At 44.3% G+C, this 19,189-nt stretch overlaps 1 protein-coding gene across 1 annotated transcript in view; it reads left to right on the top strand.

Annotated features, from left to right (window-relative positions):
* The first annotated feature begins 6,442 nt into the window (after positions 1–6,442).
* The window catches only part of Ttc9 (tetratricopeptide repeat domain 9), a 38,510-nt gene continuing 25,763 nt past the window's right edge, over positions 6,443–19,189 (top strand). Inside the window, exon 1 of the mRNA XM_042692665.1 lies at positions 6,443–7,004. Coding sequence (XP_042548599.1) covers positions 6,599–7,004 — 406 coding nt within the window. The 5' untranslated portion in view covers positions 6,443–6,598. The remainder of the gene's footprint in view (positions 7,005–19,189) is intronic.

The raw sequence follows: 19,189 nt of genomic DNA, 5'->3' as shown, positions 1-19,189 counted from the left end.
TTCAAAACAATCCTTCAACAAACTAGAGCTAAAGCCTGAAGGTCTTCCCCTTCAGGGGACAGAAGACTGGGGAACATGACTGTTTAATCGGATGTCAAAATACCAGAAACACATGTATTATTATAATCTTCATGTATATATTATTAATAATAAAATACATACAAGCCTATGTTATCACAGATCTCAACCTCCTCAGTAGTTCTATTACAGGCATGAGCCACTGGCATCTGACAGGTTTATTTAGAGATCACCCCCACCTTAAATGGACAACTCCTTAACTATATTAAGAAAAGAAGAGCTGTGTGAAGGTGATTCCTGCCTGTAATCCTTGCTACTCAGAGACTGGGGTCTGAGGATCACAAATTGAAGCCATTCTGAACAATCAAATCCAAGTGACTCTTATCTCCAATTAACCCCAAAAAACACAGAAGCTGAGGTATGGCTCAAGTGGTAAAGTATCAGTCTGAGTGAAAAAGCTATGGGACAGCTCCTTGGCCTTGAGTTCAAGCCCTAGTATTAGCATAAAAGGAAAAAAACAAAGAACAAAGAAGAAAGAATAAAAGAGAAGCAAACAACTAATATTAAAAATGAAAGAGAGAGCCTGGCACTGGTGGCTCACACCTGTAATTCTAGCTATTTAGGAGACTAAGATCTAAGGATCACAGTTCAAAGCCGGCCTGGGCAGGAAAGTCTGTGAAACTCTTATCTCCAAGAAAGTACCAAAAATCTGGAAGTGGAGCTATGGCTCAAGTGGTAGAGTACTAGTTCAGGGATAGCACCTGAATTTAAGCTTCATCAAGGCACAAGCAATGCCACAGAATTACAGAGAAATCTGTTGTTTGTGGTGGAAAGAAAATAACAATAAAAATACAAGTCTCAAATTAAGGCCTCAAATAATTTAATAGTTCACTTTTCCATAGAAAGATATTTGAAGAGTGAATAGAGATATAAATGAATGGTAGATGTGCTGGTAACTTTCTCAGGTAAATTATGAAGTTCAACCTAATTAGCAAACACCCTCCAAATAGCTTTGGTTTGGATGGCTTAGATTTTACTAAGAGTTTAAAACGTATTTCTCATGTATGCTCAGAAAACTGAAGGAGGAGACAAAGTAGCACAAAACATCTGTTTAGGAGGTACACACATTCCAGAATGAGTATGAGAAGAAAGTCTAAGATCAATGGGTCACAGAAGATTCAGAAACTCCAAGAGACAGAATTAAGATCAAGATGTAGGGCAGATTGAGAACCTGCAGCCCATAAAGTCAGCAGGGGCACTGTGCCTTTTGCTTACCACTAAAGTTCTTTGCTTCAAAACAGTCCCACGCATGTCTTCTCTAGGAAATCTTCCAGTATAGCTCAGCAGTAATGAGCCATATGACCGCCCATTCGATTCACTGACCTGCACTCACAGTTTACCTGTGAAGAACAAAGAGAGAGGTTTTGAGGTTTTGGTGGACTGGAAGCACCAACCCTGCTGGGGTTCAGTCATCTTTCTCTGTGAAGTTCAGGAAAAAGCAGCACATGCAAGGCCCCCTTGATAGATAAGAAATAAGAATACTACTTTATTTTCATTTGTATACATGCCTAATTTCTCAGTGCAGAACTCTCTTTTTAGGGCAAGCAGCCACCATGGAAACTCTCCAAAAGAATTCCTTTCTTCCATGAAGCACCCAAATCATCCCACACTAGACAGGAAATGAAAGCAATAAAAGAGTATGATTGGCTCAGACTGGAAATAAAGATGGACATATGCCAAGAGGAGGCCTTTGCCCACTTTACCTATTCCTGGCTATGCGAAATAGAAGAGAAAGCTGAATGAAGGTCCCTAACCCAGTTCTCATTACACATGGGCCAATTAATTTCCTGGGTTTGATCAATCTACTCAACAACTAGGCCTTGGGCTGGGAATGTGACTTAGTGGTAGAGTACTTGCCTAACATGCATGAAGCCCTGGGTTCAATTCCTCAGTACCACATGAACAGAAAAAGCTTGAAGTGGCACTGTGGTTCAAGTGGTAGAGTGCTAGCCTTGAGCAAAAGAAGCCCAGGCCCTGAGTTCAAGCAAAACAAAACAAAACAACAACAAAATAAAAAACAACTAGGCTATGGGAAATGCAAAGATTGGAGAAGGGGAGATATAGAGATGGATGACTTTTCTTTCTTTTTGTTGGTCATGGGGCTTGCACTCTGTGCCTGGGTGCTCTCCCTTAGCTTTTAGTTCAAGGTCAGCACTCTACCACTAGAGGCACAGCGCCACTTCCAGTTTTCTGGTGGTTTATTGGAGATAAGAGTCTCACAAACAGGCTGGGAAGGTGGCTCAGTGGTAGAGCACTTGCCTTGCATGCCTGAGGCCCTGGGTTCGATTCCTCAGCACCACATAAGCAAAAAGAAAAAAGCCGGAAGTGGCGCTGTGGCTCAAGTGGTAGAGTGCTAGCCTTGAGCTGAAGAGCTGAGGGACAGCACCCAGACCCAGAGTTCAGGCCCCACGACCGGACTCAAAAAAAAAAAAGAGTCTCACAGACATTCCTGCCCGGGGTTGGCTTTGAACCATGATCCTCAGATCTTAGCCTCTTGAGTAGCTAGGATTACAGCCGTGAGCTACTGGCACCTGGCTTTGGATGACTTTCCTCTGACAATTGTTTCCCTAATTTGGGCTATAGACCATCAGCATCAGCAACACCAGATAGTTTGCTAAAAAAAAATATGTAATCTTGAGCCACACCCTCAATTACTGGAATCAGAAAGCTATACTTTTTTTTTTTTATGATTGTCAGGCAACTCTTGCTGAAGTGTGAGAAGCATTGGGTTTCTGACTTCTAAATTCATGCTCAAATTTCCTGTCATTTGGATCTGGGCTCACTTCCTGAAATAGTTCTCTGCAATATGGTCAATAGCTAATGAAAGTATGTTGGAGAAATTCTCACTGATACTCATTTCCATTTGAAGGAAAGAGACCTTTTCTAAAAAGCTAGTACGTGCCAATAAGTGGCTTAGATAGAAAATAAAAACATACTAAAAACAAGCAATTCCACACTTATACACAGTTCTGTTGAGAGAGACAGATGGCTATAGTAACTCTTCTCACTCCATCTCCCCACCCATAACATTCCCTCCCTTATTCATTCATGTTTCCTTTCCGTATGAGCCAGTACTAAACTCTGATGTTGTACATCACACACAGGACAGTATACATTATTACATGCCTCTGTTAGCCCTGTCCTTTTGTCAGCCCAAATCTAAAAATGAGATACTCTACCAGTAAGACAAGACATGAAGGTAAAACAAGAAGCAATCTAGCACGTCTATACATCTTTTAAAGGACTGTGACTATTGGATTGTCATAACCCAATGCATTTCTCATTTTTTATATTACCAAATCCCAGGCTATCTATAGCCCTTTCTATCTAAACAACTTTACTTAGGTAAAGTTCACTTAAGTTTTCACTTTTACTTGAGAATGAAAACTCAGAGGAAGGCCAGGCGTTAGTGGCTCATGCTTGTACTCCTTGCTAATCAAGAGGCTGTGATCTGAGGTTCATGGTTTGAAGCCAGCTCAAGCAGGAGACGCTTATCTCCAATTAACTACCAAATGCAAAAAGCAGAAGTGTGGCTCAGTGGCTCAATGGTAGAACACCAGCCTTGAAAAAAAAATAATGAAATAAAAAGTTAAACAAGAGCCAAAGGCTCTGAATTCAAGTCCTAGTATCGGCACAAAAAAGTTGCCATCTTTTGAGAACTTAATACGTGTTTCATAGAACCTTATAAAAGTAAGGAGCATCCATCACTGAAAGTGAGAGGAAACCTGAGGTTGTCTGAAGTTGAATAACTTATCCAGGAAATAGCAAAGAATTCCAGCCCACACCCACCTCAAGTTCAAAGCCTCCTAGCCACTGAACTAATAGGATGTTTTGCTTGACATAGGCACCATAGTCTCACAGTGTAAGCAGAGATTTATCGTCCCTGTCTGGAGTAAATGGGAGGATTAAATGGGTTAAAGATGATAAAGCACTTAGAAATGGCAATAATATATGGGAAAACAATTTTATCCCTTAAAATAAAAAATATCAGTTAATTTAATATATATTTCTCATGTATCAAATTTAAAAGTATCTTTACATGTTTTACCTTTGATGTTAGTAAGGCTAATGTGAAACTGTACATGACTAACCAGATAATCAGAGCAGGTTAATATCTCCTTTTATTATTATAGTAATTATTATTATTTGGTGACAGTCCTGGGCTTGAACTCAGGGTCCTAGGCACTGTCCTTTAGCTTTTTTTGCTTAAGGCTACCACTCTATCACTTTGAGCTACAGCTCAACTTCCAGCTTTGTTTGGTGGCTTATTGAAGGTAAGAGTCTCATGGCCTTTACTGCCTGTGCTGGCTTCCAATCATAATCCTCAGATCTCATCCTTCTGACAAGTGAGGATTACAAAGCATGAGCCACCGGTGCTTTGCAGGATCTCATTTCTAAAAAGCAAGTTGACAAGACTTTCTTGAACTGAGTGTGTAGCCAGTGGTAGAGCGTTTGCCTTGCAAACCCTAATTCTGACACCCTTCACCTCCAGCTTGGCAAAAAAAAAAAAAAAAGAAAAGAAAAGGCCTTCTTAAAAACAGACATGATTTCAAATTAGGATAAAAATATGCAAATACAAAGAGTTAAGAAGCAGACATGATGGTGCACATCTGTAATCCTAGCACTCAGGAGATGGAGAGCAGAGTGTCGTTTGTGAAAATCCACGTTGCCTAGGTCTGGAATAGGGCCAGAGAATCACATATTGCTAAGCTGCCCAGCTGTTGCAGAGGCACACTTCTACACATTCTGCTTTAGGATATATTTTGGTTTGGCATCATAAAAGAAAGGTATGCCTTGGGCTGGGAAGGTGGCTCAGTGGTAGAGCACTTGCCTTGCATGCCTGAGGCCCTGAGTTCAATTCCTCAGCACCACATAAGCAAAAAGAAAAAAGCCAGAAGTGGCGCTGTCGCCCAAGTGGTAGAGCGCTAGCCTTTGAGCTGAAGAGCTGAGGGACAGCGCCCAGGCCCAGAGTTCAGGACCCACGACCGGACACCCCCCCCTCCCAAAAAAAAAGTAAGAAAGGAATGCCTGACTTCTTCACTGACTACAAAAGTCATCTTCATCCCAAAGTTCCCATAACTCATCTCAATCATTTTCCAGTATTTCTACGCAAAACATAAAGAAATCAATCAATAAATAAAATAAAACCACTAAGTCTTTAACACACCTTGAGATTTCAAATACCACCACTTCTTTGGAATGCCTTGTCATTTCCTGCTTATTTCCTTATGCCCAAATCTTACCCATCCTCACGGCCATAAAATGCTTTTCCTTCTGCAAAGCCCCCGCCCCTTCCCCTTCCCCGGTCGCTCTCCTCCCCAGCGCTGTACAGAGCTTTCTATTTCTCCATTCTCCGCCTGGTCCAGTGTGTCCCAACAGACTGGGCGCTACTTCATTCAGTACAAGGGGTAACTTGCCCATCTTCGCGTAGCAAATTTCCAGCAAGCCCTGAGCGTGGACTGAAACAGAGGAGGGAGCAACGGATCCCAGGAAGGGCGCGGAATGGTGTAATAATGGAAGTGGCCACCCCGGACCCGCCAAGCCCCACGACCGACCGGCAGTAACAGGTGTCTCCATCTCGGGAACCTGTGATTCCCGAGGCCAGGCTGCGCGCGCACGCACACTCCGGGGATTACAACGCCCCACACGCCGTCGTGCGCACAGCGTTCTAGGCGCCCCGGGGACACGCCACGGCCACAACCTGCATCCACAAACAACAACAACCGCGGCAGAGACGCCCTGTCCCCTCCAAAATAGCAATGTTTGTACGGCGAAGAGCGACAACAACAAAAAATTCCAGCTCGTGCACACTTCCCTGGCTCCCCACCGCACCTTCCCCCTTACTAAGAAATCTAGTGAGAATGAATCTGCATGCATCGCCAAGACCGATCCACCTTAACACACACACACACACACACACACACACACACACACACACACACACACACACACACACACACACAAGCGCGCGCGCGCGCGCGCGCACAGGCGCGCGCTCGCTCCCTTCCCCCATTCGTCCCTTTCCGACTAGGCGCGCCTCCCAGGCTGGATTGAATGGGAAAGGGCGCGGGGGGCCCCCTTTGTCATAAATACGCCGCGTTTTGGAGCAAGCCCAGCTTCTTCCGGGTCAGCGACGATCACCGCCACCCCAATCAGGCCCACGGTCCCCCCAAACCAAGAACCCCAGGGCGCGCGCGCTCGCGAGGGTCGGGTGTCTGCCGCCGGCAGGTTGCAGGAGGGGAGGAGGGCGGGGAAGAGGGCGGGCGCCCGGGAGTGGGGAGGGAGGGAGGGAGGGAGGCAGAGAGGGAGAGAGGGAGGTAGGGAGGGAAGCCATCCCGGGAGGAGGAGACAGCAGCCTCCGACAGCTGGGGAGGAGAATGGGAGCGCGGGGCCACGGGGCGCCGCGGGGTGTCACGGCCGCGGCGGAGCCAGCGAGGCGTGGGGCCAGCGCCCGCCGCTTTTAAAACCCGGGCGGGCGGGCGGATTGACCAGCGCTCGGGGCGCCCGGGGTGGCGGCCGAATGGAGAGGAAGAGCTCGGCGGCCGGGGCCAAGGGGAACCCGAGCCCGCCCGTGGTCGGTGAGGGGCAGCGGCCGCCGCCGCCACAGTGCGTCCCCGGAGGTGGTGGAGGGACTCCGGCGCGGGGCCCGGCTGGGGCGGCGGCCGAGCCCGCGGAGCTCATCCGGCGCGCACACGAGTTCAAGAGCCAAGGGGCGCAGTGCTACAAGGACAAGAAATTCCGCGAAGCCATCGGCAAATACCACCGGGCGCTGCTGGAGCTCAAGGGCTTGATGCCACCTCCCGGGGAGCGGGAGCGGGATTCGCGCCCAGCCTCGCCGGCTGGAGCCTCCAAACCCGGCCGCCTTTCGGAGGAGCAGAGCAAGACGGTGGAAGCCATCGAGATCGACTGCTACAACAGCTTGGCAGGTGAGCCGCGCCGCGCCGCGCCCCTCCTCCGCCCGCGCGCCCGCCCGCCTGCCCCGCGCGCCGCCCCATCGCGGGGCCTTGACCCTGGGCGGACGGTGGCAGGGACGGAGTCCCAGCCCAGGGCACACTCCGTGCAGCTTTGTGGAGGAGGGAGGGAAAAAGTGTGACTTTCAGGGTGACACCTCCTTAAGGCCAGAATCATCTCCCGTCCTTTTGCTTGCACACATCGTAAATCTTGCCTTGAAATGGCTGGGCAGGCAGAAGGCGATCCAGCTGGTCTGGCAAAGACGGGCTCCTGTTTGCCAGTGGACTTGAGTCCACAGACGTAGTAGTCGTACTCTGGGTGGGCCTCTGCATCCATCACTAGCCCTGCGTTTCCCTGTGGGTGGGTCTACTAACCTACCCGCTCTTCTCCCCCTACCCCCAACAAACAGCTCCCCCCGCATCCTTCCCCTAGTTCTCTGGCCCCCGCTAGCCAAGGGGAGTGTGCCACAATGCCTTCTTGCATCTTAAGCAAAATGGATTCCAAAATGTCACTTTCTTCTCTCTGAGCACTGCTGGAGCTCAGGTTGCCAGGTGAAAACCCATCTCCAAAGGTCCCTAGGAGTTGGGGTCTCAACCTGCTGCCTCATTCTTCCCGCCCAACTCAGGATTGGGGAAATCAGGGCTTCTGTTGGGCTTAGATGATGTATATTCCACAGTGCACTTTGGAGACAAGGTTAGAGTCCATAGTTAAAATATTTTAAACGTGTCTTCAAATGTCTTGTGTTGTTTGCTTTTTTCGCAGATGATTTAAAGTCTGTTAAAAAAAAAAAAAAAGGAAAAACTCTAGGTCTTTCTAAAGTCTTTTCCTGGAAGAAGATGGGCAGGGGGACATTGGCCTTGTATTTGAAAAAGAATTCTCCTATTAGATTTGGCAGAATTATGGGCATAGTTGAGCTACTCTGACCAAGTTAAAGACCATTTCTAGTTCCTTAACCCTTGAAGTTGCCTAAACTAGCTGTGGCCTGTTGAAGCTGAGTTGGGTCTAAGAGTGTGACTGGGTGTGGCAGGGAGGGTGGAGGTGTCTGGAGCCCAAGCACTTGGGGATGGAAATAAACACCGTTCCCCAGTGCAGATCTCCCTGTGAAATTTCTAGTAGTCCCAGCCTACCTCTGCTATCCCCAAAGCCCAGGTCTGTTACCATCTTTAATCAGGTAAAACCCAGACCACTTAGTACATGGCAAAGTAGTTTAGAAACTTAAAGGATGCATGGCAATAGGAAAGCAGCAGCAGTTTTAGAAATGATGGTAGCCATAATGGCACTACCAATAATAGCAGCAGCTAAAATGATGGTATAGCCAAAATGGAATTTTTGAACATTGATGTGATAGACCGGTTGACTTCTATTTCCTGTAAGTCTCTGGCATCCTGGCTGTTGTCTGGTGAATAGTAAAAGGGCAGAGTAGTGGTGGGTGGATAATGGAGTGATCTGGTGTTAGGGATGGAGCCTTATAGTCAGTGTTCTAAGACTACTCCACACCCCATTCTTTTGGCTCTTAGCCAGTGGCTAGCACTGACTGTTCTCCACCCCAGAAGTGGTTACATTTCCTTAGTGAAACTAAAGATGTGTCCTTGGGCAGGCCAGTCAAGTCAGGGTCAGGGTGGGGCCCAAGGTCTGGACAGCCCCTCCACTTCCATTCTTGCTCCATGAACACTTTTGGGGAGGGGAACCTTCAGTGGTAAGAGAATGGAAAGTAGATTTTTCTCCTCTGCTATCCTCTTCAGTGCCTACCACTTAATATTAATAATTTATTGTGTGTACTGTTAGGTATCTTACTGGCATACACTTCTTTTAAAATATAACCTATCTAAAAGAAACAGAACCATCCATTAAAAAGAGACATCCATTTTATAAAGGAAAACAAGAAGGGTACAGAGCCAGTCCACTTCAAAGTTAATGCTGTTGCCCTCACACTTTAATGCAGAAAGCATCCTCTGGGCCTTTGCCTCCTCGGAAGCTGGTCTCAGATGGTCTCCCAAATCCCACACTTGAGAGAATTCTTCATTTCTTAGCCATGGTAGCCAGGAGAAACAAATGCAGGACCTTGATTTAAAGTTCCAAAAGGGGTACATACTCCCAAATGTCACAGCTTCCATAATAAGGGAAAGAGTGACTGTAAACTGAACAATCTTGTCAAGGCCAAAGTCTGTATCTTGGTGCAGAAGATGCAGCAACTGGGAGGAAAGGTGGTTTCACACAGAAGGAAAAATCTAATTTTGACTTTCTTTGGGGTGAAAAGTAAAACCAGTTACATCTCTCTTGGAAGTCCTACCTAATAGAGTGAAGTATCTTTACTTACGAGATGGAAAAGTAAGAGAGAGATAGCTAAAATATGTGTTTTCCTTTTGAAAATAGCAAAACAGTCGAAGAAGTAAATACAAATTTCCCTTTCATTCATCACCTAAAGAAATCCATTGCATTGTTTTTTCCTATAAATGTAAAATATTTATAAACATATATATATATATATATATATAAAATTCTGTATCCTGCTTGTAATACTGCTTACCATTACATTACAAAGTCTGGTATTTTAGACTTATTAAAGTATTTTCATAAGACTTCTTTCTTTTTTTTAAGATTTTTTATAACGTGTATTAATTGTAAGTGGAAGTTTCAATGTCATTCTCTTACATTTATACAATAAATCTGATCACACTCACCCCTTCCATCTCTCTCCATCTCCACCGCCCTCCTTTTAGTTTTACATTTGTATTATTTTATTGTTTTTATAAGGTTGATGTACAGGGGGCGGTTACAGTTACCTAAGTCAGGAAATGAGTACATTTCTTTTTGGATAATGTCACCCTTCCCTTGCTTTCATGAGGCTTATTTCAAGTAAAAAATTTAAATGTGTATTTTCAGCTATCAATAGATAGTTAAGGGTTTTTTTTTTTTTTTTTTAATGCCAATCCTGAGGCTTGAACTCTCAGAGTCTGGATGCTGTCCCTGAGCTTTATTTTGCTCAAGGCTAGCACTCTACCTCTTGAGCCACAGCTGCATTTCCATCAATGGATAGGAAGAAAGGAGAGATGATCAGTAGCATTATTGTCAGAGTGGAATAGTGCAGCCTTGCCCATGAGATAGTCTTTTCCTTCATGGGCCTGCTCAAAGGAAGGAGAGCAGCAACTACAGGGACATTCTGGCAGAAAGGCAGCCAACCCTTCCATGGGCTACAGTGCCAGCTAAGCAGCTCAATGGGCTCTAGTTGGTAGCAGTCTGAAGATACCTTCCCCCCCCCCCCCCCCCCCCCGCAAGGCTTTATCCACATAGAGTGAAAGATTGGGATCAAGAAGGCACTTGAATTAGCCCAGAATACTTGGAGAATTAAGTTTTGTTGCTAAGAGCATCTGTGCTCCACACAAGAAGCTTCTGGAGGAAAATTAGCTTCAGTGGACCTTTATTCTTATCTGAAAACTTGCTGAAGAATAGCAAGGGGAGCAGCTGCAGTTTGATGGAGATGTTAGTCTAAAACCCATCTGGATGGCCTAGAGTCACTAGGTGTACACATGATTTGCTAAGTGCCCCATGCTATTGTCTGTTCTCATGTGGATTTCCTTGTTGTTTGGGAAGTATCTGGCCAAATTATTCAGGGCCTCTGCGTGAGATTTTGCATTTCTTTCTTCACTGGGAAATTCAAGGGAAGAGGTAGGACATACATTATTGCTTCAGAAAATTATATGGTTCAGATACATTGATTAGAAAAGCTATGTTGACCTGCCTGGGAAGACTTAGGAATCTGGTCCATATGGAGGATTCTTGTTGACCTTGAATGAGATACAAGACTCCTCTGGAGTCTTGGAAACTCTTGACATGGAAGAACCTTTCCTGCATGACTATGGTGGCCCCAACTGGAATACAACCCAAGAGATGTAACACATAATGCCTTTGTTGGTATTTTCAAATAATGGCTCTGGCTCAAATGCCAAAAGTGATGGTTGGATTCAAAGTCTAGACACTTGCACCTCTATCTTTGAAATACCTTGTGGCCTTTTGTTTCACCCCCATTTCCTATATATTTATAGCTAAATTTGGATGGGGCAGATAATATTCATTGGTCCCAGTTGAAGCTCCAATACTAGTATGTGAAATCCTGGGATGGTGCCCCCTGAAATCATAATATCCATCCATATACATCTTCATATGTATTTGTATACATATGTATATTTGTATATGGTTCTATATATAATACTATATATACACATCTATGTAGAAATGTATGTATATACACATATACATATGTGTGTATATATGTGAATATATATTTCTCATATGTATATATATACATATATATATATGTATATATATATATATATCCCTTTCCATTGTACTGAGGCTTTGGACCTCCAGCTTGCTAGGTAGGATCTGTACCACCTGGGCTACACCTCCAGCCCTGAAATCAGTTTTTATTAGTGCTTGTGGCTATATATTGAAGCTATGGGCTGGGCTCAGGGCCAGTTATATAATTTTCAGGGCCAATACAAAATGAAAATGTGGGACTCCTTGTTCCAAAAGCAGAGAAAACATGTCATTGCTGGTCCTACAAGTTAGCTGAGTATGGTGTTACATTCTTGTAATTCCAGCATTTTTTGGGAGGTTAGGTCAGGAAGATCTTGACTTCAAGGCCTATATAGCAAGTTCAGGTTTAACCTGGGCTACATAATAAGGCTCTATCTCAAAAAAAAAAATCAAAAAAAAGATAAAGCTTTTTTTTCTTTTTGGGGGGCTTTTTTATATTCTTTTTAAATTGCTATTTAGCATCATAAGAAAATTAAAAGTTTTATATTATTGGTATGAGCTTTGCTATTCATATATGATTCATGCAATGCCAGTTTTGTATGGAAATATGAAAGCATTAGTATGTGGAATCATAAAAATCATACAATTCAACCTCATAGCTCATACATGCATGAGTCACTGATTCCTACTAGAACAGTGACAGTGTTGTACAAAACAGACTTTTTATCTAGTTTCTGTGTATCCTTTATTTCCATATTTTACACGTTGGTCTTCCACAGGGTTGCTGATGGACAAGGAAAGGAGAAGGAACTGTAGTTACCTTGCCCTTTTCTTTCGTGACATCATTTTCAACATAACTAAGTGGTTGACTTAACAGATAAGGAATGAAAGTAAGAAAGGATTTGTAGACCATTTGTATTTCTTAGGACCCCATTGTTTTCTTTCTGGATTTGAAGCAACTTCTGGTCCCAAAGAAGAGGGTGGCCTCTGGGAACTGTTCACATATATACTAACTTATCCACCCGACGCCTTTACCTGTGCTTGCTTTGAGTCGTGTGTGAGTCGTGTGTGTGTGTGTGTGTGTGTGTGTGTGTGTGTGTGTGTGTGTGTGTGTATGCTGGTACTGGAACTTGAACTCAAGGTCTCACTCTCTTGTTTAGCTTTTTTGCTCAAGGCTGGGCTTCTACTGCTTGAGCCATACCTCCATTTCTGGCTTTTGGCTGATTGATTGGAGATAGATGCAGCTGCCTGGGCTGGCTTGGAACTATGATCCTGAGATATTAGCCTCTTAAATAGCTACGATTATAGGATGAGCCACTTCTATCTATCCTTATCTTGAGTTTTGGTGAATGTTCATGTATCTTGAGTCTACTCTAATTCTGAGTTCATGGGGTGTTATGAATACATATGTGACCAGGGCTGCAAAGAACAGTATCATGCTTACTTCTTCATACACATATTCCTTGGTCCAATCAGATTCACTTACAAATACTAGTTCAATTACGAAATTATTAAGAAGTTCAAGAAGGCAGCAACAGAACATGTGCTTTGGGATATGGGTCCTATGCAGTAGCACAAGTGACCCACTTTTGAAGCCAGCTCTTAGTGGAATGCCCAGAAGATGAGTGAATGGATACACCAAAGGTGAATGAAATAGGGTGTAGACTTGGGAGGAGAAGTTGTTGAAAAACAAAGAGTACACAGTAAAAACTGATGTCAGGGACCAAAACAAAAACAACAAAAAGTAAACATGAAAGACTTACAAAAAAAACTCACAATAGTAAACAGAGTTCAGAGGCTAAAGACATGAGGTAACCTGGTAGCCAGAAGATGAAGTTCTGGGGTAAAGATTGATTCAAAGAGCTAGAAACAGGTGCTGTGCTAAGGCGCTTAACCAAAAGCCTAAATTGTTGATCTAGGACTGTTCCTTGTATAGCACATTGGAAAATAAATCAATCTTAAAGATTCTGTAAATGTACCTTCCAAGTCCATCTTCCAGAGATGGATGTGAGATGGAAACTTGTAGGATGCTGGAATACTGGAAGAACAATCAGAATGTAGAAATGGACTGAGTTTCTGAAGTAGATTCTGAAGCTCCTTAGTCTATCTCCAAGGGAAATAAGTTGATTGGCTTGTAGCCAGAAACTTCAGGACATCTTGAAATCTGACTCTCTACAGGCCCAAAGCTGAGCGTTCCCCCATCCAAGATGCAAGACTCAGCTGCTGTGCCAACCAGAAGAAACACCAAGACAGGGAGAACTCAAGCTGCTCCTGAAGGTCACAGGTTGGCAGTGACCTTCAGATGGAAAGTTCTGCTCTTTTTTTTTTTTGTCAGTTGCTTGAACTCAGCCTGGGTGCTGCCCCTGAGCTCTTCAGACTCAAGATGAGTCACAGTACCACTTCTGGTTTTCCGGTGGTTTATTGGAGATAAGAGTCTCACGGATTTTCCTGCTCGGGCTGACTTTGAACCACGATCCTCATATCTCAGCCTCCTGAGTAGCTAGGATTACAGCCGTGAGCCACCAGCACCCAGCTACTCTGCTCTTTTACCACCAGATTGTGCCTGCTACATACAACTAGGATTTAAAACAAACAAACAAACAAACAAAACAAAAACAAAAACCTGTCCAACCAAGCAGAGATTTCCTAATTTCCTTTGGAAAGTCAGGTGTGCATATTTGAAACAGCATTTTTCCCCATTTCCCCCCACATAATGAGGGTGGCTCATTCCCAAGCATAAAGCAGCAACCACATGCTCTAGCCAAGACAATAGCGCAAGACAGAAAAGCTAGGAAGATGATGAGAGGATTTGAATGAAAGGCTTTGAGCCTTCCTGCTCATCTTCACATTGCCTTGAATTTGTTCATTATCAGTATACAGCTCATTACCTAACCCTTGTACTTATCTATAGCTTTACTTCAGCACTGAAATTAAGTGTTTCCTACAGGACCTGAACCAGTACTTCCCAATATTTTTTTGAAAAAGGAAGCAGGATGTTAATTGCCAAGGAGAGTGGACTTAAGCTAGAAGACTACCTGGTTGGACTGGATCCAAGTACACCTTGTAAAAGAGGGGCTGAGTGGTGAGCTCAATGTGGAGTGCTTGCTTAGTATACCTGGGTCCCTAGATTTGAGTCCCTAGCATCACAGGAAAATAAGTAAGTAGGCACTCAAGTGACAGGTAGTATTTACATGGAGGAAATTTAGAGGACCAATGTTTCCTTTTTACTGTGTTTCTATGGAAAAAACAAAACTGTGAAGTTGGGTCAACTAGCTAACCCAAGACTTAGATAAAAACAGAATTATGCTTCTGCCTTAAACAGGCCTGTGAATTTCCTTGTCAACATTACCAACTCACCATGTAGCCTCTGCTAGGCATTTCTAATCATAGGGATACTCACCATCACGTTTGACGACTACCACTACCAAAATAGTTACAACAACAATAATAGTTACAGCAATGACAGAAAAGATAACTGTGCTGAGCCCAGTTCCTGGCACATAGTAGATGTTCCACAAACGTCTTTGAAATGATTGAAAACGCCTACCATAGTAACTGTCTTTGGGTTAGGAACCAATACATTCAATCATGCAATGAACCCTTACTAGGCAAATGTGTTCTAGACCTTGAGCTTGAGAGCTAGATATATAATGCAATAAACCTGAAGGGCAAGTTCCGGCCTTCAAAGTACTTACACATATATCATTTCCTTTGACTTGTACAACTTTGTGAGTTGGAACAGTTAAGTCATTTGCCCATGGTCACAGAAGGAGGAATATGTGGCAATCTGGGATTTCTTAGCCACCAGGTCTGTGATCCCCCAACCTGCCATTTTAGTGACTCACATCCTCTGCCTTTAGGAGTTTCTTAGATACTAAAATTAGCCTCCTTGAAATTTTTATCAATCTATCCATGTTCTCCCTTTCCAGCAACACTGGATACATCTCATCTTTGTTCTAAGGATAAGCCTTGACATTTTTAGGGCAACTCACTCACCTATCCTCCCATCATTTCTCTTGGTGTTTAAGCATCCCTTTTACCATCCTTGTGCCATATGGGATTGGAATCCCCATGTCATGACCATCGTAGGAGAAGAAGAGTGGACGTCCCGTGTTCAGCCGTCAGGGCATAGTTTCCCTCAGTCACTGGAAAAGCACCATGAACTTATGTGTACAAAGGGGAATGAGGAACCTGTAAGTCAAAACTTTTTATGAGTATAGAAAATGCAGAAGCCTCAACCATACCTCCTCCTCCTTGCTTCCCAATGGATCCCAGTGCATAGCTTCCAGTTAAGGATGGTATCTTAACTATGTGGCTCATGCCTGTAATCCAAGCGACTCGGGAGGCTCAGATCTGAGGAACGTGATTCAAAGCCAGCTCAGATAGGAGAATGCTTGTGAGACTCTTATCTCCACAAAAAAAAAAAAGCCAGAAATAGAGCTGTAGCTCAAGAGAAGTCTGAAATATCCCTAGTTCTCCTTAGGCATCCTTTTTTTTTTTTTTCTTAAGGACACAGTAGAAGGCCCCCCTGGTGCAAAACAACCTGGACTACAAAATCTACCTGGAATTTGTATGCTTTCGACCAAAGAATTTTACCTCTGGGACCATGGTTTTCTGATTTATCCAAACTGAAAATTGGATTCTAAGATATTTTTTTCCTTCTTAGGGAAGAAATTCTCTTTTTTAGGATAATATCCTCATAGCTGCTTCAGGTGAGGGAAAGAAAGCTTAGAGGTCAGTACGAGGCAAATTAGCCAGATGAAAAGATAGTGAAACTAGCCTAAGAAGTGGAGAAGGACTGGGGAGATGGGAAAGAGTGAGAAGCACTGGCAGGTAATTGGACTTTGCCCCAAATGGTAAGGCTAATACATTCCTGGTATTCTGATGAATAGCAAGTCTGAGGAGAAACAATTTCTAATTTCAGTTTTTCAGATGTAAACTCTTTTAAGTATCCTATAGTCATCAGTAAAACCCAGAATAAGTTCACGCTCTGCAGCCTGATGTTCTAGTACCCTGGGATATACAAGGAAACTGAAGCACACGGAGGTGAGCTGCCCTGATGGGGGACACCCAGAGAATGAGCAGCACTCTGTGGTGCTGAGGAGGAAGAGGAGACCAGGAGTTCTCTACAGTGGCTCCAGCACATGGGAAGCCAGAGCTTCCTCTCCTAAATAAACTGGAGAAAGACAAACCTTGAAGTGGGCTTCCTGGGGTTTATTTTACATGTAAATGTTTATACACACATGATTAGAAGCAAATAAACCCAAACAGCTAAGAGTTGTCATCTTGGAGGAGCAGATGACAAGTACTTGTTTGTTGTTGTTGTAATTTTCATGTATTTCTATCAATGTCTACAAGTATAATTTTTTAAATTAGAAACTAAAAATAAAAAACCAGAAGAAGAACAACAAAAACAAAAACCCTCAGCAACTGATCCAGTTTTTTCAACCCAGGAAACCTAGGGTTTCCTGGGTTGAAAGCACTGCCTATTTATGGGGTACTACAGGGAGAGGGGAAGGACTGGATGGGAAACATGGGGTTGTTTGAGGACCAGGAGCATTTTCTGGTGGAGCCCACCTGGAGTGCTCCCAAGGGTCACATCCACAGTGCACTCACCCCCAGGAGACCCAATCAAGCGAGGGCTTTCTTAACCTATGCCTTGGAGGCAGCTTGGAGAGCGGGTTCCATCTTGATGCACCATGGGGCATAAGCACAAGGTGTCAGCTTCATGGCTTCCCCCAGAGGCTTTCTGCCTTCTTCCTTATCCCTTCCCATCAGCCTATGAGCTCCCTTGTAAGCATGGGGGCCCACAGCAGGTATCTTTTGATTAATCACAGCAGATATCTTCTCTTCATGGCAAGTCCCCACTCTGTAGCCTCCAAACACTTCCGACTTGTAGGTTCTTAGTTCAAAGAAAGGAGCAGGGGGAAATCCTAGGACAGAGGATAGAAAGTAGCTCCAGGGATAAGAACATCTAACCACACCTCATATAAGTGTATAATCTCAAACTTATACCTGCCTGGGACCCACCAGTTTCTAAATGTTTCCTGGATGGATTCAAACCTCAGAAGTTGGAAAAGGGAAAACCCCTTGACCCTTTGGACCAGGATCAGGGTCCCTTCTGGGGTTCAGTAGCACTACAGGAGAAGCCTAATGAGTTAACACTTCCCTCCACTTTCCTAACCCACATAGGAAATGCCATCTAAGGTTAGATCAGATCTTGATCACTATCCCTGTTTTGCAGATATCAATAGTTATACACACAAACAGACACAGACCACTCCCCTTTTGTTTGTAGCTCTGCTCACCTGCTTCCCATATTCTCTCAGGACCATTTTCACTACATCTGAAATCATGATGTCAGTGAAAATGATTGCTACTTTCCTGCATCCAGAAAGGATTCTTTAAGCCCAATTCCACCACATCTATTCATTCCATAGAATCATTTGCACTACCCTAGAACTTCTCCAAATCATGTGTAAGTGCTCACTCCATTTGTCCTACAACCAAGGTTTCTTTTTCAGACTGTTTAGTATTATTTTCTACCAGTGCCTCAAACTTGGTTCAACTTCTATGAATACCATTTGTCCCCTAATGCCTATTGGCATGTTCCCACATGCCTATCGTGGTTTAGGGTTTCTGTCTTAAATACTCAATTCTGATGGACTCATAAAAAACTGAATCTTTTTCTCATATGGCTTTTGGGAAAGAATTCCTATCTGACATAAAATTGCACGGAACCCATATAAGTGTCCCCTCACTTGTGGATTTCCTCCAGGCCCTAGGATGTTCAGCCCCAATCTTTCCAAATAGCTCCCTTTCATTTTTTTTCTTCCATAGGCCCTCCCCACCCCTCTAGATCATTGAGGAGCACAGCATTGTTATGTAACAGGCTCACCCTCCCTTTATACCTCAGGAGCTGCTGAAAGCCTTCAGCCTCAGCATGCACTGCTCCTGGGCAGCCTGATGGGAATCTTGATGTCTTAGGGACAGTCTAGCCTACCTGCTACCGGACGGACTGCGTTACTTTGGCGCAGACCTCCCTTTCTCATGAGGGCTGCCTGGGCCCAGGGCCTTCTGCCTGGAGCTCTCTGGCTGCCTGTTCTCTGGACGCTGCTGTCCCCTGCCTGCTGCTCCTATGGCCCACCCGGATGGCGCTTCACATCTTCTGAAATTGTCATCCCCAGGAAGGTGCCCCATAGAAAGGGTGGAATTAAGATGCCAGACCAGCTCGCCTACAGCATGCGCTTCCGGGGTCAAAGACACGTGTTCCACATGAAGCTCAAGAAGAACTTGCTGCCCAGACATTTACCTGTTATTACTGACAACAACCAAGAAGGCATGCAGGAGGACTATCCCTTTCTCCCTGGAGACTGTTACTACTACAGCTACCTGGAAGGGGTCCCTGGATCCCTGGCCACACTGGACACCTGCCATGGAGGTCTGCGTGGAAGGATACAGGTGGATGACTTCACTTATGAAATCAAGCCACTGGAGACCTCTTCCACATTTGAGCATGTGATTTCTCTGCTCGTGGCGGAAGAGAGAGGAGAGGCCAGCCAAAGGTGTGACATTGGAGAGGAAGAAACCAAACCAGTATTTGAAGACCTCGAACTGCTTGGAAGTCCTAGAGCAGGCACCTATTATTTGTGGCGGAAACATCCAAAAGACACGCGAGTTATGTACATCGTTTCTTATTCCTACATCAACCACTTCAAAAATCAGACCCTTGTACTGGAGCATGTAATGATTATAAACAGCATTGTAGACAGCATTTACAAACCAACTGGTTTTAACATCCGTGTGCATTTTGTATTACTATGGGAAACTAGGGATGCTATCAATTCGAACGGGCCCACTGCAACTAGGTTCTTAGTAAACTTTGGGAGGTGGATGCTTAATG

The sequence above is a fragment of the Dipodomys spectabilis genome, unplaced genomic scaffold (genome assembly GCF_019054845.1).
Source record: "Dipodomys spectabilis isolate Male_0828 unplaced genomic scaffold, ASM1905484v1 ptg000157l, whole genome shotgun sequence".
NCBI classification, from domain to species: domain Eukaryota; kingdom Metazoa; phylum Chordata; class Mammalia; order Rodentia; family Heteromyidae; genus Dipodomys; species Dipodomys spectabilis.
This window is presented reverse-complemented; position numbering and strand designations above follow the sequence as displayed.